The 26,556-nt window shown below is 39.0% G+C and overlaps 1 protein-coding gene across 3 annotated transcripts in view; it reads right to left on the bottom strand.

Moving 5' to 3' along the window:
• GHR (growth hormone receptor) overlaps nucleotides 1–26,556 on the bottom strand; it is a 332,257-nt gene that overhangs the window by 163,485 nt on the left and 142,216 nt on the right. For all 3 annotated transcript variants that reach the window (XM_036759521.1, XM_036759535.1, XM_036759529.1), the window contains one exon: nucleotides 3,309–3,389. In XM_036759521.1, the coding sequence (XP_036615416.1) occupies nucleotides 3,309–3,389 (81 nt within the window). The remainder of the gene's footprint in view (nucleotides 1–3,308; nucleotides 3,390–26,556) is intronic.

The raw sequence follows: 26,556 nt of genomic DNA, 5'->3' as shown, positions 1-26,556 counted from the left end.
ACCTATGGCATGAAAGTAGATATTGAGGTAGGCCATATTTGCCAGTAAATTATAATCTTCTTGAGGATAAAGACTTTCCATCTTTGTCTTCCCCATAGCATCTATCAATCAACAATCTAAAATGTGGGGCTAAAAATTCATTCAACAAATTTTAAAAAATTATATATTTCATTTTTAATTTATGGAATAAAACGAGAATTTCTATAACACAGTATAATAAAAAAGATGATTGCATATGAAACTGCAAATCTATTATGTCCAACTTGTTATTCATTTGAAATATATATTAAAGTTATATAAATTTCTTTTTTTCCTTTTTTTCCTCTCCCCCTCCAGCTACCATTAGACACAAATGTGTATATATATATATATATATATATATATATATATATATATATGTATGTATATATATGTAAAATCATTCTATACATCCTTTTATTTATCACTTCTTTCTCTGGATTCAGATAGAATGAATTTGTTAAAATAAACCACCCACAGCCCCTACTGTTCCCTCTTTGATGCCGTTTTGCAGCATGGATCCTCACATCATTTAACAAACAATTTTAGACTACCTTGCGCTCTAAAACTTTAATGTGTACAGATGTCTCATCTCCCAAACTGGACTGGAGGCTCCTTAAGGGACTGTGCCTTTTACTTCTGCTTCTCCCACATACTCTGACAAGGGACGTGAACTGCTGGGAGCATAGTGGGTGTGCAGAAAATGCTGGACAACTAATTACTATGGTACAGACAGAGTTATAATTCCTGGCAGCATTTTTATAGATAGTATGTGTTAAAATGTATTTCTCATTAACCTACTCCATTAGTAGCAATTTCGTACAACCATCTGAGACTGTTTAGCATTTTCTGGCACTCTGAAAATGAAGAATCCTGGAATTATTTGTCCTTGCTGTCAGAAACAGATGGAAAGATTTTTCAGGTGACTGACAGTGCTCAGTCTATTGCTGAACTTTATCCAGTGCAATGAAGACATTCCTTAGTATTTAATGTCCATTTAAGTTCTAATGGGGAAATAAGACTTAATGAAAAAGGCCCCTGAGGGGTAATATATTTCTCATCATACATCTCTCTCTGGAAGAAAAATGGTCTCAGTTGTTTAAATACTTTAAATGCAGATGTTCCCAGGAATACTATGTTAGATGACACCAGATGCTTATTTATTTCTAATATACTGCAAAAATCATGTCTGCTATACCACATCATTGCTTAGATGACTTTTCTTCTAGGGATTCCATATACCAATTCTTCAACAGTTCTCAAAGATGAAAATTTAGCGATTCTCTGTTCTGAATTGATTTCAAGTAAACAGAAGGCTAATCCAGGGTAAACTTTTGTTTCCTACCTTCATTTTCTGCTTGCACTATACAATAGGAGACAAAAAAAAAGTAAAATGAACTGGCAATAGACCAGATCTGGCAGTAAGAGAAAACACATGGCCCGTGAATGTCATTTGAGCTCAGCCTCTACCATGTGCTCTCTCTGGCTGGATCTGTTAGATAAGTAGCCAGAGACTTGGCAAAAACCTGCTTATGCCAATAGTCGTACCCCATCATTAATAAACCCAAAGCCATTTTAAGTCATATTGCAGAGCTGCAACAAGGCCAAAAGAAATGTTGGTTTCTCAACCAATAAAGGAGGCAGAAATGGAATCAGGACCATTTTGCAATAGATCAGGATGTCTCTGGTAGGTCAGTTACCTTGGATTTAGTCGACATTAGCAAACCCTTCCATTTCCTTACTAAACAACTACCTGGTGTGGAAGGCCAACCACTGAAATTTTTTTCTGAATTAGTCTGGTGAAGGTGCAGGCTTTGCCAAAGGATTAAAGCATTTCATGTTGGGACACTTTTGTACATTCTCTAGTATTGAAATAGCTTTTATTCTCTAACCTTGGCTAAGCTATTTTTTTCCTTTCCACTTTTGATTTCTTCTCCCTCTTTTCTCTCCCCTCCCTGCTTTGGTTTTTACTCTTTACATTTCCAAGGCTTATAACTAAAAAATTCTTCCAACCTTGCCCACCTAGGGCTGAGAAAGTGAAAATCATATTAGTGAAGAGAGTAAAAATTAAGCTACCCTCATTAGCTCTTTACAGGCATGGATCTTAGCTGTCATTCTTTGGCTCAGGACCAGGGTCTAAAACCAGGCATGGGAAAAGCTGCTGAAATAAAGTCTGCAGTTCCCTGCATGTCTCACTTACATACTGCTGATATCTAGACACATTTTTAAAAATAACACCAGCAAGACCCAAAGTATTTCAAACAAATTTGAATGCCTTCTTGTAAATATTTTAAAACTATTTTATAGATAAAATCACATTCTCTCTCTACTCTGTCTCATCTTTGCCTTAAGTGACTTTCTACTATGGGCTTTTTGGGGGCCAGAAGGTCCATTTTAAGGAGCTGTCATAATTTTTTCCAGTATTTTCTCAGGGTATAACACAAGCTTTTCATTTCAAGACAACAAATTGAAGTTGCATTGTAGCATGAGGAAAACTTGTTTCTCCTTCCCTCTAACTAAACTGTGCAAGTAAAACAGAAGTGGACAAGATGACCCCCTGTGTGGTCTTTCATCTCCCTGGGAGAAGAGCTTGAGGAGACCAGGCCTTCTGCATGTTTTCTTCAGCCTCTGTTTTACACATTGCACTTGTGAGCCCTGGCCTTCCCACACACTGAGACCATGTCACTCAATGTTAGGGAGGCACCGGTGTGATGAAAAGATGTAAAGAAAGTTCCAGGGTTTTCCCAATCAGCTCCCAGAAGCAAACCAAGTTGGAATTTGCAAATCCATTGATCACTAGCTTGGTGTTTGCCCTTTAAAAACTGGCCAAAGTTGTTTTTGCCTGATGTGGAATGAAAAATTCAACCAAAGTTCTACTCTTTGACCTCTCAGAATATTAAGAAAGACCCCGACTCTGCACTTAGCCCTCTCATTAGCCACAGATGAACTGGAGAAGCCCTACAATCTTTGGTGAAATATCCTTCCCTCTCCCAAGCTGAGGGTCCAGAATCATGCCTTGCCTCTTGGTGTAGCTGCAAGTTTTATTTGACATGCAAATACAAAATGTCAAAGCTAACTATTGCAATTCACCTCAAATTAACAATGAAAAACTTCCTAGTGTCTTACGAATCTAAAAACAAGACATATTTTCTCTTTGAATTCAGTGAAACAAAACAAAACAAAACAAACAACCCAGTGTCTGAATTCCTTCAACCAAAGAACTTCTGCCTAACCCTGAGTTGAACATTGTTTAAAAATTTTTCAAGGGGGAAAAAAAAGACAAAACTCACCCTCGCTTTGAGAAAAAGCATCATTTGAACTTGCCAGGGCCAAAGTCAGTAGCAGCTGCCAAAGATCCATACCTGTAGGTCCTGTAATAGCAAAAGGGACAAAATAAATTCAGATAGTCAAAAAAGAATAATCCTGAGTGCTATTTAACAAATCGGACAGTTCATGAATAAACGCACATTGCAATTTATGAAAGAAACACAGAGTGTGATAACTTCTGTTGTCTCAGTGTCATACTGTAAAGTACTTTATCAGGGTCAGCAGTTGGTTATACTAAGTTCTGCCTCCTGTGGGTCCTTGACTCAGGAAATAACATGGACACCAAAGATTTTCAAATCCTGGCTGACAGCCACAGAATCACCTCACAAGAAGTTACCCCCACACACTGCTACAACAATGAGACAAATGTTGTTCACTCTAATTAGATCTGGAAATAGAACAACATGTCAGCAGTATCTCTAAGCATGCTGCCTTGTGCTGGACATGTTATCAAAGGCAAAAAAATAAAATAACCTATTTGAACAGCAGGTGAAAGTTTCCCCTTCTGTTTTTGAAAGAACTAAAGGATTCGAATGATAGAAAGGAAAGCCAACCAAATGAAATTGTGTAAAAGGTGGAGAAGAAAAATAGCTGGGGGTGGAGAGGGAAGAGAATACAGCAAACAAAACACTTTGGCTTCCTAGGTGGCCTGGAGTCAACATATCGGGCCTGTGGTAGATTTTTGGTTTATGAGGTTTTTAGGGAATGTGGTCTCTGAGAAACCCAGGAATGCTGAACACCTCATCGATCCTGATCTCATGCCAGCATTTGGCTCTATAGCATTGAAACCCCAAGTTCGGTAACATCTTGGTTCTTTCATTTTAATAGAACTCCGTAGGAGTTGGTATGTGTATGTTGAGAGGTGGGTCTAAGCTTCCCTCGGGTAACTTGTGTCTTTACCTGGAGGAAACAAATTTTCTAAAAAATAAATAAATAGAAATAAACCAGGAAGGTTAGGATCAGCTCCTTAAAGAGGTCTATTTGGTTTTGTTTATGAAACATGCTGCCTTGTGAAACATCTGCCTTCCCACTTTGCAATTACTGTAAATAAGTGGTTTTCAAGCACATTTGTAGCACCCAAGGACATATAATTATGTTGATTGCAAATTCTGTCTATTCATTGAAGCAGGTGTCTTAATAGGATCTCTAATAGGGAACATTTATTTATCTTCCTTTGGCTGGCAGTATGACCTTAAAACTAATAAAATCGCATTTCTCTAACCATCCCCAATTAGTCTGAATTAGTGAGTAATATTTTGTTGTTGTCTTTATAGTAAGACATACAGGTATGGATCTTTGGCAGTTGTTGACTTTGGCACTTGGAGTGACTTCAAATGCCTCATTTTCCAGACTCCCATTTGTAGATGCCAAGTTTCATATTTTTTTCTTTACTTCAGATGTGTCTGGCCCCAGCAAACTTACATTAGGACTGAGTTTGTCGCTTTTGCTGGCAGGAAAACATCTCCTCCCCTGCTGGACTAGAGTAAGCTATTATGTATTTGCAGTTTGTGTATGAGGGGGTAGGTTTAGCTGGGGGTGCGGGAAACGCCCCAGATCTGTGTTTTTTGCCTTAAAACTTGGTAGATAGTGGGAAGACGAATTTGTAGCAGCTGCCTATAATTCATATCTTTGATCTTTCAGATATCCTTCTCTTCCTTGATATATTTAACAGGCATCAGATTGAAGGCCTACAAAAGAAATACAAATATTTTGGCATTTATAGGGCTGGGGAAATAATAGATTGAAAGTACTTTTCTGTTGGTTATTGATTTTGTTTCCTTCCACTAGGGCTAGGGGAGGGGAAGAAACAACAGGGCTGTGAAACATAGCTCTTTATTTCAACAGTCAAATAGTCAATAAGCCTTTATTAAGCACTTACCATGTATGGTCTCGGCACTGTGCTATGCATTGTGGATATAGAGAAAAAGAAAAAGAAAAGAAAATGCGGAACCTGCCCTCAAGGAGCACATATTGCAGTATCATTTTCCAAAACCTCCAAACAATTCCTATGATATCACCCTCAACCTTTTCCTTTTCCATGGACACACTGACACTTTATTGCAGATTTTGATACTGGACACCAGATTTCCAGACCATTGTCCTTACTTACGCACTGATTGGTAAAATTAATAGGATGTGCTTTCTCGCAAAGCAACTATTTCTGCTTTAGAATTAACCCATTCAATTATATCATTGAGATGAAATGGAGGTAATTTTGCTAAGGATGGATGGAAGCTCCCCATTCCCTCCTTCATTATCTTCTGCTGTTGGGAAGCTAGTCCTTAAAACCACATCTTTCTCCCCAAATCTGGGACAGTGTGGCGAGTGCTGATACACACACACACACACACACACACGCACGCACACTATAATGTCAAGTGAATTATCTATTTTAAAAGGCCAGCATCTACAGAGAAAAAAAATAACAAGAAACCTACATCTGGGCACTCGTCTAATGGTAGAAAAAGAGGGTTAAAATATGTATTCCTCTCCCCATAAATGAGGGTTGATATACGTTGACAACTGTCCCTGGGAGGATTACTAAGGAACAGAGTCCTAATTGGGAGAGGGAGATGGGAAGAAGAGGGAATGTGGTGAGATTTAGTCAGGGCTAATTGCTTCATTAGAGGAGAGCCAAGGAATATAAAGAGAGAGCTTGTTGTCCAGAGTCACTCACTGCATTCTTACTAGTGCTGAAATAATGTGAAAGGGTATGAAAGAAATCCCCTTTGCACCCCTTCACCGAACTCTGGGGAGAACTGTCTCTCTGACTTGGTCACAAGGCCTGGGTCATTGGAAATTCAGTTGTGTTGACTTTGTGCTCTCTTGACCAGGCTTGATGAGCTGGGTGGGTGAAAGAACCTCATTGGGGGTCAGGGAGGAGCTGGGAGTGGAGTGGGTTCTCACTGAAATTGTTCCCTGGAGATAACTGGGCATGAATGTACAAGGGTCTGCATTTTCCCAAGGGCTCAGTACTTTAATTCAGTCCATAATATGAAACCCCCAGATCTGAGCGGGAGAAACACCATGGTCTCATTACTTTCCTTTTCTCCCAAACTTCCTCCCCCAATCCACACTCAAACTCATCACACAGTCCCACTAACCTCAAAGTATTGGAGTATTTCCAAAGTACTTTTCTAAAGGACCAGGCACGTGGCTAATAAAAGAAGTGAAAGAAGATATTTAAGAGGAATCTACTAAATTGTTCCTTACTTTACTGGGCTCTTAAAGCTTGCAATATTTTCCTAGGGAAAAGCCCTCTTTAATTCTCCTTCGATATTTATGCATTCTTCAGCAATAACCTCATGGCAAGATTTGAAATAGCAAAAAAAAAAAAAAAGTCATGCTTCTATTCTTGCATAATGAAACACACACTAATTCCACCCTCCATGCCCGAGGCATTTTGTCTCCTCACCCTTCCTCTACTGAAGGCTGGATGGACACCAATGTATCCAGTTGGCATGGGCTTCAGAGTGCACAACAGAAGAGGCCCACAGATGACAAAACTGTGCCTATAGTCGACCTCTAGGCCTCAACTATATAACAGTTCATAAACAAAGAAGTTTAAGTGACCAGCTTTTCTATTTTGCATAACCAATCATTCACAAGAAAAGGATCCCACTGGATCCATCCAACTCAGCTTAATTCAACATCTATTTATTGAACCTTGTCATGTGCTAACACTCTAAGCACAGAAATACAGAAGAAGGATAAGACATCATCCCTGGCTGGCAAAAATTTCCCATCTAGTTGGAGAGATGAAATACTTCCATGGTGAAGCAAGTAACAGCACCAAGCAATATGGTGCATGATGACACTGACCAAATGAGTTAGACAGAGCGTCGATGCTATTTGAAAGACAGAAAACTGAGGGATCACTTTGGGATAAGATAATTTCATGGAGGAGATAGAACTTAAGCTGCAAGAAGGGATAAGATTTGAATGAACAAATCAGAGAAAGTTTTCTAAATGGCACAATCAGGGCAAGGATCTAGGGAATGAAGAAAAAAGAAGAATCAAAGGAAGTTTTGATTCTGGATAACTAGAATAATACTGGTGACATTAATAGAAACTGGGAATTCTGGAGGAGAACCTGGATTTTTTTTTGCACAAGTAGTAAGTACTGTTTTGTATATATTACATTTAAAGTGATGGGTGATATGTAGAAATCTGAAAATTAAAAAAAAACATTAAACAAACAAACAAAGAGATCTGAAAATGTCCAGGAGGAAACTGAATATATAGGCTGAGATCTTAAGAGTGAGATTTGGGCTGAATTTGAGGGATATTTACATTGAGGTTTTCAGAAAAAAAAGAACATAGTACAATGGAGTGCAAATAATTTGGAACTGGCAAGTCAGGAGACCTCAGGTCTAGAGTCAGCCTTACTTAAGTGGGAAAGATCTTTGTCACTAACCTGTGTAACCTTGGGCAAGTTACTTCACCTGAGTCTCAATTTTCTCTTCTGTAAAATGAGGCAGGTCGGATTCCATGCCTCAGGTTCCTTCTCAGGCTAACATTCTATTATTCTAGGAGCTAGTTGAAAATGTAAGACTGTATTAGTTCTCAGAGCAACTCTAAAAACTCTATTTCACAAGTAATATCCAAAACACTGAGTTATATGGGAGGTAAATCTTATTATATCTGGAGATGTGACTTTCCAAATTCAAAATATTCCAAATCCCAAAATTCAAATATAGAAAAAAGCAACTAAATTCCATTCTCTATGGAAAAGTTCATGAGTTTGGATAGAAAAGATGGCAGGGGAATGGGGGGAGCAAAAATTTTGTCACATGTGGTAAACCTATTATTAAGAGAGAGGATATTTAAATGCTAAAGACAAGAGCCAATGGAGCTTTTAGGGCAGAACCAAAGAGAATACCAAAGCAGGAACCAAATCCATTAGAAGTTGCAAGGATTCTCTCTCCCTCTCTCTTTTTTCTTTCCCTCTTTCCCTTTCTCTCTCATCTTTCTCCATATATACACATACATATATGTATACATATATAAATTTTGATGATCAAAAGCCTTTCTCTAATGATACTGAATAATCAAAAATTGATTAAAACACATACACACATACATTACTGCCACCACCCAAGAGAACTGTGTTATCTTGCAAAACCAAGACCTCAGGTAAACTGAAAAATAAATGTGTACTTTTAGATGGTGGTGTCGATTACTAATAAAATATTGCAACAGTAAAATCCAGTTGATTTCCTGGTCAGGCTTTTCTAAGAATTCAGAGCTATGCAAGGAAGAGACTAATCCTAAAGGGAATCTGAAAAGTCTAATTGGTAATACTGAGAGATAGACCTTGATTTGAGGATTATACTTCTCTATTTCATGTTCTTCTCCCAAGTTTACACTGCTACGTATTTGAAAACTGATCATATCTATACTTTTTAAAATGACAATTTCTTTCTTTCCCATTAGGGAAGAAGAAAAACCTTATGGTCATTTTATATATAAGCACATTCAATGTCACTGGAGTGGGAAATGACAAACCACTCCAGTATCTTTGCCAAGAAACCCCCCTGGACAGTATGGTCTATGGAGCCACAAAGACTTGGACATGACTGAACAACTGACCAACAACAACATTCAATGAGTTCTCCCTCTGGTGCCAGGGGAAGAAATTATGGGAAAATAACTCAAAAGTATAAGGTGGGTTGTTTTTTAAATGGTGTGAAAATAAAAATGCTGAACATAATGAATGGAACAAAATGTAGGGATAGAAATATTAATGCATTTATAGTAAAAGTGCCTTACAGATTAGTCCCAGTGAACATTCTACTTTCAGCAATGTAGAAAATCACAGTACTTGTAAGAAATGATGAGCAGGATGCTCTCAGAAAAACCTGGAAAGACGTGCATGAGCTGATACAAAGTGAAATGTCCTGTGTACAAAGTAACAGCAATATTGTAAGATGATCAGCTGTGAATGACTTGGCTGTTCTCAGCAATGCAACAATCCAAGACAACTCTGAGGACTTATGATGAAAAATGTTATCCATCCCCAGAGAAAGAACTGAAGGCGTCTGAATACAGATTGAAGAGCACGCACGCACGCACACACACACACACACACACATGCACACTTATTTTATTTTTCTTGAGCTTTTTTGGGTCTCTTTTCTTTCACAACATGACTATTATGGATGTTTCGCATGACTACACATATATAACCTATATCAAACTGCTTGCCTTCTCAGTGAGAGAGGGGTGTGGAGGGAGGAAGGGAGAGAATTTGGAACTCGAAGTTTTAAAAATGAATGTTAAAATTGTTTTTACATGTAACCGGGGAAAAATAAAATACTAAATAAAAAAGAACAAAATACAAAAACAAAATCAAATAAAATCACAGTACTTTTGTCTTTGAGCAACAGTGGCCAGAATGACAAAGCCTACATTGCGAATGAGCTATCAGGTACAGAGTACAGAGACTGAACAATCTATTGACATTTAAACAAGATGCCAGGGACAAAAATACAGCTTAGTGAGTCCTAGGCTTAGTTTGATAGCTTTTTCTATCTGACTTTAGGGGCAGTAGAATTATGACAAAGGTAGAATGACCAGTGAGGTGTCTTGGAATGAGAACTGGTTCTGGAGTCAGAGGCCTTAGATGAAAATCTGCCTCTGAATGCTTACTATCTATGTTTTTTAAATAGTATTTTTTCCCAATTATATGTAAAGACAATTTTTAATTTTCACTTTTTTAAAAAAAATTGAGTTCCAAATTTTCTCCTTTCCCCCTCCCTAAGTAATTTGATATAGGTTATATATATGCAATCATGTAAAACATATTTCCATATTAGTCATGTTGTGAAAGAAGACACAGAAGAAAAAAAACATGAAAAAAACAAAGTTGAAAAATAGTATGCTCCCCATCTTCCTTCTGACTCCATCAGTTCTTTTTCTGGAGGTGGAAAGCATTTTCTTTTTATCCCGAGTCCTTTGGAATTGTCTTGGATGACTGTATTGCTGCAAAGAGCTAAGTCATTCACACTTACTTTATGTTATCTGAAGCAAGTGACTTGGGCGTCAGATTTATAAAATGAGGAGGTTGGGCATTTCACCTTCATCTTTGCATCCCCAGAATTTAGCAGTATTTGGCAGATTACTATAGTAAATAGCTGACTGACTGAGGGTCTCTGAGGTCCCTTCCAGCCTCAGATCTATGATTCTCAATGGTCACCTGTAGAATGAGTGAACGGAAGCCCTATAAATAACACTAAAAATGTAGGGCAAGGCCAAATTTTTGAGCGGAGGAGTGATGAGATCTGTCCTGTGCACTTGAAAAATGACTATGGCATTTACGTGAAGGATAGATTATAGAGGTGAGAGACCAGAAGCAGAGCCTGGCTAGAAGGTAATTACAATAACAGAGATGATAATTAACTAAGCTAATGTCATAGTAGTTGAAGTGGAGGAGAGGGGGGTCGATGGAAGAGATTTTTCAGAGTTAGAATAGGCCTTGGCTATTATGGACCCTAATGACTATTCTTATAAATAAGAATACTGAAGTCTAGAAAGGTGAGGGACTAAACCACAGTCACACAGCTAGTTATTTGGCTCTTGACTCCTTGTTTGTTGTTCAGTTGTTTCAGTTGTGTGCAACTCTTTGTGATTCCATTTGGGGTGTTCTTGGCAAACATACTGGAGTGGCTTGCCATTTCCTCATCTAGCTCATTTTACAGATGAGGAAACTGAGGCAAGGAGGGCAAAGTGACTTGCTTTTGGGTTACACAGCTAGTTAAGTGTCTGAGGCCAGATTTGAACTCAGGAAGATGAGTCTTCCTGACTTCAGGCCCAGCACTCTGTGTACTATGCTGCTTAGCTGCCCATCTTGATTCCTAGGCCATTGGTATTTCCATTAGACTGCATTTGCTTAGTAGATCACAGTAATACTCTTAGAAATCTAAAAGAAATGATTGCAGCTCCTTTGGCAAATTCCATGGTCTGTTTTATTTGTTTTGTCTTTTAAAATTTTTTTAAAATAAATTTTATTGGCATATTTTGGTTTTTAATATCACCTATATTTCCCAAGAAATTCCTCCTTCTTTTCTGCCTCCCCCTCAGAAAGCCATGGCCAATTATTTATTTATTGCCTTTCTTTCAGGGAAGACACTATCCAATTCTGATTGACTATCTATAAAATGGGCCATGAGCAAGTCCCAAGTTTAAATGTAATGGGACTGAGGCACAATGGGGTCAGTTGGTCATCTAAACCTATTTATTACCTAAGGGACCCAGGCAGCCTTTGGTGCTAGAATTCTGTCTCTGACTTTCAGGACGACGGATGATGCTTTCAGATGTAAGAAATTTGGGGCATTTTGGCTTGGATGAAGAGCCAAAAGGTACCCCTCCCAAGGGGAACTCTATGAAGAATAATCCAGGGACTGCCCCCTGAATTTTTGTCATAGAAAAGAATGGGTAGGACAAATCAGAAGGAGAGCAGAAGTGACTAGATCCTCAGCTCACTTATTTTGCCTGAAAAGAGTGGGCAGAGGAATTCCAATGATAAGGAGCTTGGCAAGGAGTCAGAAATCTTCCTGTGAGAACTGGTGGAAGCCTGCTTAGGGTCATGACCCTTGATCTTGTTTTTTTCTTTAATTGGAAACTTAGAAAAGAAGGCTTTTAAGCCGGAGAAACAGACTCTCTACTCATGCCTTTGCTCCTCTCTGGGCAGGTCAGGATGGATTTCCAGTCCCACCAAGTCTGTCTAGACACACCTGAGCACTCAGCAGTAACCATCCAAGTTATCTTCTAACCACTGGTAAATGTTCACATGGTTCTCATGATTCTCTTGCAGGCATACCTGGTCTAAGACATTTGCTGTAGGAAAACTTTGCTCCTAGATAGACCCAGGAAGGGATCCCTGCCCTGTTTGTTTGGGTGAAGTCTTCCCAGGTAAGTCCAATTTTATGGCACAATGCTTTAACTGGTCACGTCTCAGTCACCCTGCTCAAATGAAGAAAAAAATAACTTGCTCCCTGATATATATTCCAGGAGTAAGATACTTTATTACCCTAACATACTAAATGCCAGCTGGAGAATGAGCCTTGAACAAAAATGAAAATATTAGCACTTTCTTCTAAATGATGCTTTAGAAAACGACTGTTTTCAGGATATTTAAAGGGAATTTCAGTGTAGATACCACTTTGGTTTGGTTTAGGAAAAGATTGGTTACTTGCTATGTGCAAGACATTATGTTAAGTGTGGTGGGTACAAAGACAAAAAGATATCTTTGTCCTCAAGGAACATACATGCTGCTTTGGCGGGGGTTGGGTGGGGGGCAAAGAGCAGGAAGGATACAATATACACACAGACTGTTAAAGAAGAAGTATTTACCTCATTTATTTGAAGATGTGCCCATTGTGTTACTATGTATTACCCAGTGTTACTATGGATCCAGGAATAATGTTAGGCAGTCTGTCATAAGAGCTCTTTAGTCTGTCCTTCCACTAAGGATTTCTCCAGAAACATCAGCACCTGCTTCATGCTTTCCCTGAAAGCACTCAGGCTAATACTTGATTATCTATCAGAAAATGTGATTAGGCTCTAACCTCAACCTTTGAGCGATCAGGTAAGCTTCTAATTCTTTGGTAAATTCAAATTTCTTCCCTCAGGACCTATAACAGTCCACATGACTCACACTACCAGTGAAGGCATAAGGTCTGTGTTGTTTCCTTGTACATGTGGTTGCCTACTTTTACCAATCTTTCTTCCCCAAATCAGGCCATGTCATTTGTCCTCCTTCCAGTGAAACCAGTATAGCATAATCAAGCCGCTCTTATATTCTGTTCCTCAGATATGTCTGTGATCTCAATAATGTGAGTGCTCCCTCTAATGATGCAGACAGCCTGCCCATCCTGGGAGACTCCTGTCCCAATCAATCACAATCATTTGTGACCATATCCCTGTGACTTTCTTTCAGACGTAACCATTCTAAGACACTTGCCCTAGGAAAGCACTATTCCCAGATAGATAGGAAAAGGGATGTCGATGGTGCTTTGTGATTGAGTCCATCTAACACGCTGGCTGGCTATCTTCCTCAAATCACAGGATCATAGATCATGGAATCATTGTCTAGATCTGAAAGGTCCTTAGAGATCATCAAATTCAATAACCTCATTTACAGGTGAGGGAGTTGAGTCACAGGAGGTTAAGTATAAGGTCTCAGGGTCATTCAGCTAATAAAAGGCTGAATCAGCATTTGAATCCAGGTATTTCCACTCCAAGTTCAATCTTGTACAACCACCAAGTCATAGTGCCCCTGCCCCTTGACATTTAAAGAACACCAAGAGTGGCCAAAAACTTTTGAGAATTATGTTTTTAAGAAATGGGAAACCATGGGGTGAGAGAGATTCATAATTCCTAGATTGTCATAGATCACCTAATCCAATTCTCTAATTTTATGAATGGGGAAGCTGATTCCCAGGAAAATGAAGTCACTAGTCTAAGATCACATGGCAAGTCAGAGAAATAGCCAGGACTAGAACTCAGGTCTTTTGACTCCAAGGCTATTGTTAGCATGATTTACAGAGAAGAGGCTGAAGCTACAAGTTATGGGACTCGAATGTTAGTCCTAGATCTACTAACCAGCCATGTAATTTAGGCAAATTACTTCACCTTTGTGAGACTGTTTGTAATTTGTAGAATTTCTAATGAAGTTGATTCAATGTTGAATGTTAAAACACAAGCAGTGGGAGTGTCCAAAAGGAGATAACATTCATATGGTTCCTCAGATCTCCCACAGGGTTTTTTTAAATTTATTTTAATACAAAACTCTGTAAAAGAGATGAGGGTGTGGATCTCTCCAGGACACAGGCAACCACACTACCTTCTACTTCAAGGCCTATAAATAGAAAGACATCCACTTGGCTAGACTGACTGGCTGCCAGAGAGATGCCAAACACAAGAGAGATCAATGTCATCCCATCTCCAGGAAGTTTCTGGCATACCACTTACCCCTTATAATGAAAGGAGGTGTAACAGTTTGGAGTTTGTCCACCTATTGTTAAGAAGGGAAATCACTCTCTGGAGTGGATCAAGAGTGCAGAGAGCCATGTGGTGAGCCACTCAGTCAACAGAGTAAGGTATTCATGCTTAGGACCACTCAGGAGGCAGAGATCCTGGCTGCTGAGATGCCATTCACTCTCTTAGATGCTTTGTTTATTTGTTTGTCTGCAGAGCTATTTCATTCCCAGAAATGACCAGGTCTTTTTAATGAGTGAAGAAGTAAGGTATTTTGATGCCTTTCTGGCACATAATGGGCAATCAATATTATGTGAGGAAGGCAGGGAGAAAGGAAGGAAAGAAGGGAAGAAGGGAAGAAGAAAGGAAAGATGGGTGGAAGAAAGGAAAGAAGGAAGGAAGGAAATAAATTTCTCCTGGATAAGTACAGAGTACTTATGTGTATAGATAAGTACAGAGTAATGAAGAACTAAATGTGTAAAAATACAAGATAAAGAGGTTTAAAGGAGTAGGATCAAGCCCATGGGTAAAATATCTAAAGATAATAACAGTGCAAACATGATTTTATACCAAAGTGCTGTTAACAAAAACCAAATATACCTCTGGCATGCATACACATAAGCATAAACCTTAGGAAGTATTAGGTCATTATATATAGTATATGTCACTTCTTAGCTAATACAATAAACTCCTTTAATCTTTCATTATTTAGGAATAGAGTGTTCTGGTTAATCAAATAGCCATACAGTCTATTTCATAAAAAGTTACTACATACAGCTTTATTAGAAAGAAGCAGTACATGCCAGTAAAACATTTGTTTTGTAGACCTCTAAAATATATTTATCATAAAAATCCTGGATATTAGAATAGTCTGTTGGAGCCTTGAACCTGGAACATTGCTCTCCTCACAACACGTAATAAATTGTTTGTTGAATAATGAATGAACAGATAAATGATGACCTTTAGATAACACTCATTATGCTACAAATCCCTAATTTGTGAGATTGGTAAAAAGAGTACTAGATGAGGAGTCCTCTTTCTTTCTGACATTTGTTTTGATACTTCTAACTTCTTCTTCATGGATACTCAATCATCTCCAGGTTTCAATTCAATTCAATTTGTAAGATTCATTAAGCACCTACTATGAGTATGACACTCTATTAGGAACTAGGGATACCACAAAACAAAACAAAAACAAAAACAATCCCATTTCCTGAGGATCTTGCAGTTATACTGGAAGGATACTATTTGGTAGTAGATAAGTAAATACAAGTCATATACAAAGTAATACTAAGTAATTTCATGAGGGATAACTTGCTAATGATTGGGGAGATCGGAAAAGGCCTCATATAGGGAGGGGTACCTGATTTATGTTTGAAGGGAAGCTAGGAATTTATAAGGTGGAGGTAAAAAGGGGGTGAATTACAGGTGCATTACTTCTCTCTCGTACCCATCTGACTGTTCCTTCTCATTTCATTTCCCAGGTCATCATCTTTGGACCAAACCTTATGTATGGGTGTTTTCCAAGGTTTGTCCTGTGCCTTCTTGACTCTGAGTGATCTCATTGGCTCCCATGTTTTAGCTTTTCTAAGCAGATAGCTCCTAAATCTACATAATAAGAGCCCCCATCTCTCTTCAGAGATCTGGTCTTTACATCCCTCACTGTCTGTTGGACATCTCCATCTGGATGCTCTATAGACATCTCAAATGCATCATGTCTGAAGCTGAACTCATTGTCTTTCTCCCTAGAACTCACCCTCCTTCTAACTTCACTATTGCTATGAGGGGCGCCACCATTCTCCTAGTTACCCAAAGTCACATGCCAGAATCATCCTGGACTCTTCAATCTGATCAGCTTTGATTTGGTCTTCTACCTGATCAGGTGTCAACTCTTGTGGCATTTGAATCCTCCCACCTCACACTGCAGCCACCTTGGTTCAGGCCCTAATCAGTGGGCTACTGTAAGAGTCTCCTAATTGGCTTCCTTGTCCTCTAGTCTTCCCCATTTCCAATCTTCTTTCAAATAGATCCCAAATTGATATTAAAGCACAGATTTGTGCAAGTGACTCTCCTGTTCCAGAAGCTTCAGCAGCTCTTATTACTTCTAGGACAAAACACAAATTCCTCTGCTTGGCATTTAAAACGTCTCATGATCCAGCTCCACATTCTGGACCAATTTCACATTATTCTTCCATAAGCATGCTATGTTCCAGCCAAAATGACCAGTTGCTCTTCCCGTAGATGACATTCCAGTTTGTGTTTATCTTTTCTTTTTTAAAAATTTTATTTATTTGGTTCTGAACTTAAGAATAAAACAAGTATTTCTATAACAGTAGAATAGAAAAAAAAGATGATTGCACATGAAACTACAAATCATTATGTACAACTTGCTATTCTTTAAATATATAATAAAGTTATCACATAACTTTCTTTTTCCCTACTTTTTCCTTCCCTTCTCTTCCCTCCCACCCTAAAGATGTTACCACTAGAGATACAACTATGTTGTGGTGTGTGTGTGTGTGTGCGTGCGTGCGTGTGTGTGTGTGTGTGTGTGTATGTATGTATGTATATGACTGTTCTATACATACTTTATTTGTCAGTTCTTCCTCCGGCTGCAGCTAGCATCTTACTTCATGTGTCCTCTGTAGTTAATTTGAATATTTAAAATAGTCAAAATGACTTGGCTGCTCAAAGTTGTTCTTAAAACATATTGCTGTGACTGCATACAACCAACTGTCTTCCATTTCTGGATGTTCTCCTCTTTCATCTCTGCCTCTTGGACTCCCTTGATCCCTTCAAGAGCCACCTTCTACATAAGACCTTTTGTGATTTCCCCCATTACTGAGATTCTCTCTCCCTTTCCTTCCAAAATTACTTGTATTTGTTTTGTATAATTATGTACTTACTTATTTGTGCACATGTTGTTGCTTCTGGGTTTTAAACAAGTTCCTGGAAGACAGGAGACCTTGTTTCTGCCTGTGTGTCCCTGATACCTGGCATAGAGTGGGCACTTAATAAATACTTTGAATTGAATTAAATTGGGATCCCTGGATACGAGCTGGAAGGGTCTAGTTTTGACTTCTTCATTGTCTAGATCGTGGTGGGGAACCTGTAGCCTTGAGGCCACATGTGACTTTCTAGATTCCTTGGATGTGACCTTTTGACTGAGTCTGAGTTTTACAGAACAAATCCTTTTATTAAGGGGATTGTTCTGTGAAGTTTGATTCAGTCAAAGGGCAACACTTGAGGACCTATAGGGCCACATGTGGCCTTGAGGTTCCAGGTTCCCCATCCATGATCTAGCTGATGATGCCTAGAGAAGTACAGAAGCAGGATAGGAACCTAGGTTTTAACTTCAAATCCACTGCTATTTCTACTACAACATTTGTGTCAGAAGACCTGGGTTCTAGTGATTCATCCATCCGTGCAAAAAACATTTAACTACAGAGTACTTTGTTAGGCAATGGGGAGGATAAAAGAGAATTTAAAAACGGTATCACGGTTTTTTTAAAATGATTTTTGTTGCTGTTCAGTTGTTTCAGTCACGTTTGACTTTTTGTGACCTCATTTGGGGTTTTCTTGGCAAAGATAATGGAGTGGTTTGCCATTTCCTTCTCCAGCTCATTTTACAGATGAAGAAACTGAAGCAAACAGAGTTAAGTGACTTGCCCAGGGTCATACAGCTAGTAAGTATCTGAAGCCAGATTTGAACTCAGGTCTTCCTGACTCTAAGCCCAGCACCTATCCACTGTGCCACCTAGCTGTCCCCATGAGTATGTAAATATAATGCTGAATAGAATATGATAAAAGTCTAAATTTCAGGTCAGTCACCAACTCACTATGTTACTAGTATCCAAAGTGGAGACCAGCGCTCTCTGGTGACCCAGGATCAAGATTTAGCAAGGGAACTGTGACCTGAACTCAAAGGGGATGTGATCAATTAATCAGAGAGTGGAAAATGGGGCATGTACCATCCTATGGGCAATGGCCATTAATGAGACTTGTTTCCAACACAAGCATGGGAAACATTATCCCCCAGCAGTCTCTCACTCAGTCTCATCTCTGCTGTTCAATTTCCCAAGCTTTCCCTTCTAATCCAAGTATAGGTTCATAATGAAATTAGAGCCCAAGTGCTACCCAGGCCTTGAATGAAGTAGCTAGCTGCTTAGATGTTATTGGGAAAATCACTTTCCCCATCCCCCACCATCTCTTCCCCAAAATATCTTCCCCCTGCTCTTCAGTTTACTTCATGGCTATAGCAGAAATCTTTGGAGGATGCAAGAGAGGAGACTCTACCCTACGTGTGGGGAGCCTGCAGCCTCGAGGCCACATGTGGCCTCTATCCTCTGGAGCTGTGACCAGAAAGAGCCCCGGTGCCCCCTTTTTATTTTAGTGGGGACAGAATGAATGGCACCAGATGAACAGGCATAGATGGATTGGTACCTGCATCATAGAACTCGTTACATGTTTCTCCCTAAATGTATTCCTCTACCAAACTCCTCTGTTACTCTTAAAGGTACCACTATCCTCCTGGTCATCCAGATTCACATCCCGTGTAGCCTCAAGCTCACCCCATATATCCCAATCAAGTGCTAAATCTTTACAACATCTCTCACATCTGTCCTCTTTGCTCATGCCTCTAGTTGAGGGCCTTTATCACCCCTTGCCTGGACTATCTCACCAGCCTCCTAATTCATCTCCCTGCCTCAGGCCTCTTCCTCCTCCAGTACAGCCTCTACTGCAGAGATGCTAAAGGGATTTTCCTAAAGCACAGATCTGACTACATCACACCTTAGGCTCAATAAACTCCAGTGGCTCACTATTGACTCTAGGATGAAACATCATTTTGTTTTTACCTCCCACCTATAAATTTTATTTATGGTCTGTGTCTTCTTTCACAACATGACTAATATGGTAATATGTTTTGCATGACTGAACATGTATAACCTATATCAAATTGCTTACTATCTAGGGAGGAGAAGAAAATTTGGAACTCAAAATTTTTTAAAAATGAATGTTAAAAATTGCCTTTACATGTAACTGGGGAAAAATTCAATATTATTTTAAAAATTCTATTTAATTCTACTTAAGTACAAGTTTTATAATGTATAAAACTTAATACAGGCATACATGCATATCATTTATAAGTAAATGTAGGGATATATGTCCAACAAAATTTCATCGCTGGGGTGCACAACTGGAAAAGTTCGGAGACTACCACACTATGTGCCTAGTCACTTAACTTACTGAAAGGCACTATAGTTAGACTCGAGGTTAGCAGGTGTGGGTTTAAATTCTAGTTTTGATACTTAAATCATAGACCTTACATGTGGAAGGTACTTTACATGATACTCTCAAGTCCAATCTCCCAACAAATACAAGAGTCATTGTTGCAATATTCATCTAGCCTCTGCTTTAATATTTTCCACGATGGGGAATGACGCTGAAAATAACTTCTCTGAGTCTCAGTTTTCTCATCTGTAAAATAGGGATAATAATACTAGATACGCCCGCCAAATTTTACAGTCTGGCCCCTTCTATTCAATTAGTACCATAGTGTAATGTAATATTTCTAGGATGTCCCAAATTGGGAGGACCAATTCTCCATGAACAGCGATGATCCACTGTATGTAGAAAAACCAACAGACGTTGAATTGATCTACCTCCTCTTTAAGCCATGTTAGATGAGAACCCATTCTAACTTAAACTAAACTATGGAGAATCTTGAAGACTCTAAGTTGTGGAGAAGGTGTTGACCTACATTGGTAGAGGGAGTGTGCTTTGTAAATCATGAAGGTCCATATAAATTTGAGCTATTATTAAGAACTTCTCTGGACTTCAGTTTCCTCATCCGTAAATTGAGGCTATTCAAACAGATGATGCCAAAGGTACCTTCCAGCTGGATAATTCATTTGTTTCTTTTGCTTGTTAGAGCATAGCAAACATATCCCAAGGGGTTCTCATCAGAAAGGTAAGATAGTTTCTTTTTTACCATCTGAGACATTTCAGTATGCCTAGTAGTCAATGCCTAGGTCTGCATAGTGCCTAATAACCCTAGAATTTGGGGACAAGGTCAACAAAATGACTCCCTTTGAAACTGAAGCTAAAAATAGCTCATATAAATAGATGGGATGAGCCACCTGTGGAAATCTTCCCAGCAGTGACCCATCCTAAGAAATGGTTTCACAGGATCATATTATAGGATTTAGAGCTGGAAGGAACCCCATAGGTTAAGTCCAAACTTCTCATTTTACAGACAAGGGATATAAAGTCTAGAGGGTTGAGACGACTGGCCTGATCTTATATGTGGCTAGTAAGCAGGGAAGCCTAGACTTGAATCCAGAACTTCTGATTCCATCTCTATCGTGTCCCTTCCTCTCCACTGTGACATCTGTGGTTGCTAATAAACTCTAATCTCTTCCAAGATAATGAACCTTTGTCTTACTGATAAACTAGTTGTCAGACCTGAAACTTACTCCTTTCATTAACTTTGAATATATTTTACATGCCTAATATACATATGTACACACACACACACCCCCTCTCATATACCACCCTCTCCTTTTAGGACAGTTATCTCTTTGAGGGCAGGGACTCTCTGTTTTGCCTTTTGTCATTAGAGCTTAGCACAGTACATAGCTGAGTACATAGTAGGTACTTAATAAATACTTGCTGTTTGACTTATTGAACCCCTAGGATTTGCTTTCAAAGATGTATGGGGAAGAGTATATGTATAAGTAGTATTCATACTTATATGCCTTAAAGATATCCATTGCATATCTTACTATGAAATGTATTGTCTTTAATGACTGTCTAAAATGCAGATTCCATTTATTTTGCTAGATGTATAGACTAGAAAAGGCTTTACAGTGGGCCAAGAATGCCCTAAAGCCTTCCCCCTTTAACTTCCCAGATCATCCCACAAATTATAAGATTAATTTGCATTAAAAGTCCTGCTTTACAGTGCAAATGACCCTTCACAGGGAAGTTTCCTTCACACCTTAGTGTGAATTACTTTAATAAGCTAAACTGATCAGCAGCTAGCTGAGAACTGCTAGGGGTGAGCTGTGGGGTAAAGGAATTTTGCTTGGGGTAGGGAAGAAAGAGAGGAAATTTAGGTGATAAGGACAGGCCTAGATGGACAGTCATAAGATGGGATGAAGGCACTGGAAGTCCAGGGATCAGATGACAGGAAACAGATGACAAAACCAAAATATTTTGTACTTAAATTTTGTCTGCTTTGCATTTTTCCTGCAGAAACCTGGCAGAATTACTCCTTTAGGCTGCTGTTGCTCCAGTTAAGGTAAAAGGATTAGTTCATTAGGCTGCAGACCTCAGCTCTCCACAGTTCAAATGTCCTTTTCCAAATCTATGACAATCCCAGTCAGATTCACACTCTAGTTCATTTTGATGCCGTTTTTGCCTGGTCCTTTCAGTTATGTCTGACTTTTTGTAACCTTTGGTGTGGGGGGGCGCAATTCTTGCCGAAGATACTGGAGTGGTTTGCCATTTCCTTCTCCAGCTCATTTTACAGATAAGGAAACTGAGGCAAACAAGGTTAAGTGACTTGCTCCATGTCACACAGCTGGTAGGCATCAGAGGCTGTATTTGAACTCAGGTCTCCCTGACTCCAGGCCTGGCACTTTATGCACTGTACCACCTAGCTACCCTCATGATCCAATCTCCATCCACTTCCATATCATAGAAAAAGAGACAAGAGAACAAAGAGAAAGAGGAGATGGAAGAGATACATAGATATGCCCACCAAATTTTACAGTCTGGCCCCTTCTATTCAATTAGTACCATAGTGTAATGTAATATTTCTAGGATGTCCCAAATTGGGAGGACCAATTCTCCACGAACAGCGATGATCCACTGTATGTAGAAAAACCAACAGACGTTGAATTGATCTACCTCCTCTTTAAGCCATGTTAGATGAGAACCCATTCTAACTTAAACTAAACTATGGAGAATTTTGAAGACTCTAAGTTGTGGAGAAGGTGTTGACCTACATTGGTAGAGGGAGTTTGCTCACTCCATGCCAATGAAATCATAGGTCCAGCCTCTATCTTTATCATTATGGAGAATGAAGTTAAACTTCTCGTCTGCTCACAAATTTCAAACACATACTGGCCATGTGACCAATCTTTCAAAGCCCAACACAGTTTTCTAAGTCTGTAGGTTTCAGAGCAGATAGGTATTTTCCTATCTAGGGTTTCCTATCTTAATGAAATTCTAGGTCTTCCCATCTCACCCATTCCCTCAGCTAATACTCTCACTTGTGCCCTGAATCACATTGTCTCCTGCATTCTGCACGCCAACCCACTTAGGATCTTGTTCCAATAGCATTCCTCCTCTCTGTAGAACCTTCAGTTTCTCTCTCCATGGCGCCTTCCACTTTGCCCACAAAGTTACTAAAATTCCATCAGTCCTTTAAAAAAGCCTTTTCTTGACATTATAACCAATCCAGTTGTTTCTCGATTCTTCTCCCTTTCACTAATAAGTTTTTTCAAAAAAGGAGCTCTACCCGATGCCTCCATTTTCCCAAATTCCTTCTCTTCTCAATCCTTTGAAATCTGGATTCCAGGAAGACTACTATTCTACTGAAACTACTCTCTTGTAGTCATCAATGATGCTAACCAACCAATCCAATGCTTTAAAAACATTCTTCTGCCTGACCTTTCAGCTGCATTTAATACTGTTGACCAGACTTACTGAATACACTCTCATTTCTTCCATAGTATAACAGACAGAGGGCTGGATATGGAGTCAGCAAGACCTGAGTTTGAACCCCACGGCAGATACTAACTAGCTTTGTGACTTTGGACAAATCACCTAACCTCTCTGAGTTTCAGTATTCTCATCTGTAAAGTAAGAATGCTAACATCTTTAGAACCAACCTTGAAAGGTCTTGTTGTGATGATCAAATGGGAAGATGTAATACACTTTTCCAACCTTTAAAGTCTATAGAAGTTACAATTTTATTTAATCATAATAGTTGGCATTTATCTATTACTTTAAGGTTTGCAAGGCACTTTATATATTTATTATTTGATACAATAACCCTGTGAAGTAGATGCTGTTATTTCTCCCATTTTATAGATGAGAATACTGAAGCTAGAAGAGGTTAAATAACCTGCCCAAAGTCATCACAGCAAGTAAGCATCTGAGGCAGCTCTTGCTTGACTCCAAGGCCCATGCTCTACCCACAAAGACACTACCTTCTCTTAATTCTTCCAGCATTTCTAACTGTATCTTCTGTGTTTCCTTTCCTGGCTCTCTCCTCTGGACCCCATAATGTAGGTGTTCCCTAAGGTCTGTGCCCAGGCTGCTATACTGTCCCTTGGCAATCTCATTCACTACCATAGTCCCAAGGTTGATCTCTAGCCCTGAACTCTTCTGTGCTTCACACTCCCATCATCCATCTGCCTACAGGGTAGATTTCTTTGAATGGACCACTAATACCTAAAACAGAGCAAAATATCCCCCATTACCTTTCAGACAAATAAAAAAGAACCTATTCCTCCTTCTGATTTCGCTGTTTAAATCCTTTAGTATCATCATTCATCTGGATTCTCACATTCAAAATTTGGGGTTCTCTTCAATTTTACTTTTGTTGATTCCATTTCACAGTATTTCTCCTCTCCACCCCTTTCTCTCCATTCCTACTTCATCATCCTGTTTTGTTGGCCCACCAGGCCCTTCTATCCTCTACCGTCTCTCAAAGTCTGCCCAATTTATGCTTGTTGTTTCCATGATACTATCTACCCATCTCATCCTCTGCCATCCCATTTTCCTTTTGCCTTCAATCTTTCCCAACATCAGGGTCTTTATAATAAGTCCTCCCTTATCATTATGTGGCCAAAGTATATAAGTTTCAGCTTCAGCATTTGACCTTCTAGTGAATAGCCTGAATTAATATTTTTGAAGATTGACTTTATTTTTAAGTATTGATTTAACCTCCTTGATGTCCAAGGTACTCTCCAACTCTTCTCCAGCACCCACAATTCAAAAGTGTCAATTCTGTGGTGCTCAGTTTTCCCTATAAACTCTTACAGCCATGCATCAATACTGGAAAAACCATAGCTTTGGCTATAGGGACCTTCGTCAGGAAGGTGATGTTTCTGCTCCTCAGCTTCTGCTTGGACCTCAGCAACAGCTTCTTTATGAATCTTTTTACTTCATCCTTTCCGTACATTGATCCACCCTTCATCTCACTGCTAGAATAGTCTTTCTTCATAGATTTAGTCATGTTGTGCTGCTACTCAAAATCTTCGTTTGGTGTTTATTGTGCATGTTGTAAACTAAGTTCTCCCTCTTCTGTCTGGCTTTCAGGAACCTTCACAACCTAGCACCAGCCTACCTTAATAATTTCATCTCATTTTATTCATTTACCTCCACATGTGATCTAGCTAACTACATTTCTTTCTTATCCCTGAGTCTGCCCTGTGTTTTTGATTATATTACTTTGTTCATACTATTTTTATGCCCAGAATATCCTCTTTACCTCTTTTTACATGTTTTATTCCCTCCCAATCTATTAAAACCCAGTCCAAATGTCACCCCTCCATGAAGCCTTCTCTGATATCTCATGGTTGTAACAATTTTCTCTCTCAAAACTTAAAGAGCACCTTTTGGGGAGGCAATACTAATCAATGCTGACTATATAATTCCCCCCTCTCTCTAATATATATACACACTATATATATACACATATATTGCATAATGTATTTATAATCAATATTGATTATATATTATCACTATACATTGATTATATATGTCTCTGCGGTTTGCTTTCCTACTAAACCTATGTAGACCATGCTCTATGAAGGCAGAAACCATGTTTTATCTAAACATCATATAATCCCAGCACCAAATACAGTATACGTTCTGATTACAGATAATATTTAACAAATATTCATTGAATGAATGCATGAACACCACTTCTTTTCAAACAAGTCCTTATCATATTTATGGTATGTTCTTCAAGACTGTATGGTATACTGGAGAGAACATTGGTCTTGGAATCAGGAAGGCCTGAGTCTGACTCCTGCCTCAGATTCTTTCTAGCTATGTGACTTCAGATGTGTCACTTAACTTTTCTGGGCCTCAGTTTCCTCATCTGTCAAGTAAGGGGTTTGGACTGGAAGACCTCTAAGATTCCTTCTAGCTCTATATCTATGATTCTATGACCTATTGATGAAGCTAGTTTTTACTAATGCCAGATAGCCAAGAGGCCCAAGATGGTTGTATTAAGGTAATTCACATGGGAGGTGAAAGGGATAGAAGATGAGAAGTAGAATCATGAGATCACATAACTGGAAGGAATAATTTCATCCAAGTCACCTTTTGCATCTTGAAAGGGCCATGTGAGATAAAGCAATGTGTCAACCCTGAAGTCCTATAAAGATGCTTTACCTAAACCTCCTTTCTTATCTAAACTTGGTATTTCCCTCAACTCTCACACAATGTTCTGAATACACTCAGCACTTAGTAAATGTCTGTGCAACTGTTGAACTGAATGAAAGATCCTGAATTTAATTGACTTGACCAAGGTCACATGGCTAGTTAGAAGCAAAATCAAATCTATAATCCGAGTCTTTGGCTCTTTCCATTATACTTTGCTATAAAAACTTAAGTCAGATCAAAAGATGAGTCTCAATTTGGAAAAAAATGGCATGTGGAATGAAGGGTCACAGTAGACCCTTTGTTTCTTCTGAGAGGCAAGTATGGCCTAGATGCTAATACTTGGATTAAGTCCCATCTAAGAAAGGAGTTCTCTGGAATTAAAAAGGAGCGATCATGTCTGGATTCAATTATCTTACCATCCATATTCCAACAGATCCGTGTTCTCATTAATGTGAGCACCCTTCCACCAGTCCTAAGTACAAACCATCCATGCCTGACCAGCCTGTGTGACCCTAGTTCATAAATCCCCACTGAACATACTAGGGACTTTCTTCTGACATTGCTTAGATACCACAATAACCACAAGGGTCCCAAGATGGGCAATACTGCCCCCTGGGGGGGGGTAGCTGGAACGATTCAGGAGGGGTGGGGGTAGTAGTAGCCTTGGGTGCAATTGGGAGGCATTGAATAAAAATAAAAGAGTGGCAGAAGCAAAAGAAGAGAAGATAAGAAAGTTCTGAAAAACCATTCATGCATTTCATCTGTTGTGTAACAGAGTTAACTTAAAGTCATAGTGATTGCATTATTTCCCAAATGAACACA

Source organism: Trichosurus vulpecula, chromosome 1 (genome assembly GCF_011100635.1).
Source record: "Trichosurus vulpecula isolate mTriVul1 chromosome 1, mTriVul1.pri, whole genome shotgun sequence".
Lineage (NCBI taxonomy): Eukaryota > Metazoa > Chordata > Mammalia > Diprotodontia > Phalangeridae > Trichosurus > Trichosurus vulpecula.
The sequence above is the reverse complement of the archived record's forward strand: the minus strand, read 5'-3'. Positions and strand labels throughout refer to the sequence as shown.